Source organism: Condylura cristata, unplaced genomic scaffold, assembly GCF_000260355.1.
Source record: "Condylura cristata isolate star-nosed mole 26May11 unplaced genomic scaffold, ConCri1.0 scaffold00078, whole genome shotgun sequence".
In the NCBI taxonomy this organism is placed as follows: Eukaryota; Metazoa; Chordata; class Mammalia; order Eulipotyphla; family Talpidae; genus Condylura; species Condylura cristata.
The window spans coordinates 304,625-305,238 of NW_004567179.1; the positions used below are offsets into that span (position 1 = coordinate 304,625).

General features: G+C 72.1%; 1 protein-coding gene across 1 annotated transcript in view; it reads left to right on the top strand.

Moving 5' to 3' along the window:
- Positions 1-605, top strand: part of RAB20 (RAB20, member RAS oncogene family) — a 19,053-nt gene extending 18,448 nt beyond the window's left edge. The window contains exon 3 of the mRNA XM_012734854.1: positions 34-605. Coding sequence (XP_012590308.1) covers positions 34-574 — 541 coding nt within the window. The 3' untranslated portion in view covers positions 575-605. The remainder of the gene's footprint in view (positions 1-33) is intronic.
- The last annotated feature ends 9 nt before the right edge of the window (positions 606-614 follow it).

Below are 614 nucleotides of genomic sequence, written 5' to 3' on the forward strand. Positions count from 1 at the left end.
TACACCCTGTGCCCGCACCCCTCCGCTCCACAGCGCCCGCGTGGGCGTCCTGGGGCTGACCGCTGCCTCCGTCCCCGCAGGGCGGGAGCAGTTCCACGGCCTGGGCTCCATGTACTGCCGGGGCGCCGTCGCCGTCATCCTCACCTACGACGTGAACCACCTGCAGAGCCTGCGGGAGCTGGAGGACAGGTTCCTGGGCCTGACGGACACGGCCAGCACCGACTGCCTCTTCGCCATCGTGGGCAACAAGGTGGACCTCAGCGAGGAGGCGCCGGCGGGCGGGGAGGGCGGGCGGGGCCCCGGGCCGGCCAGGCAGGTGCGGCCGGAGGACGCGCTGGCGCTGTACCGGAGGATCCTGCGCTACAGGATGCTGGACGAGAAGGACGTGCCGGCCGCCGAGCAGATGTGCTTCGAGACCAGCGCCAAGACCGGCCACAACGTGGACCGCCTGTTCGAGACCCTGTTTGACCTGGTGGAGCGCGTGATCCTGCAGCACCAGCAGCAGCCGCCGCAGACCGTGGAGCTCAGCGCTCGCGAGCCGCCCGCGCGGACCAAGTCGGGGTGCTGTGCCTGAGCCCCCGCCGCCAGGAGCGGGGTCTGCTTCCCGCGGGACA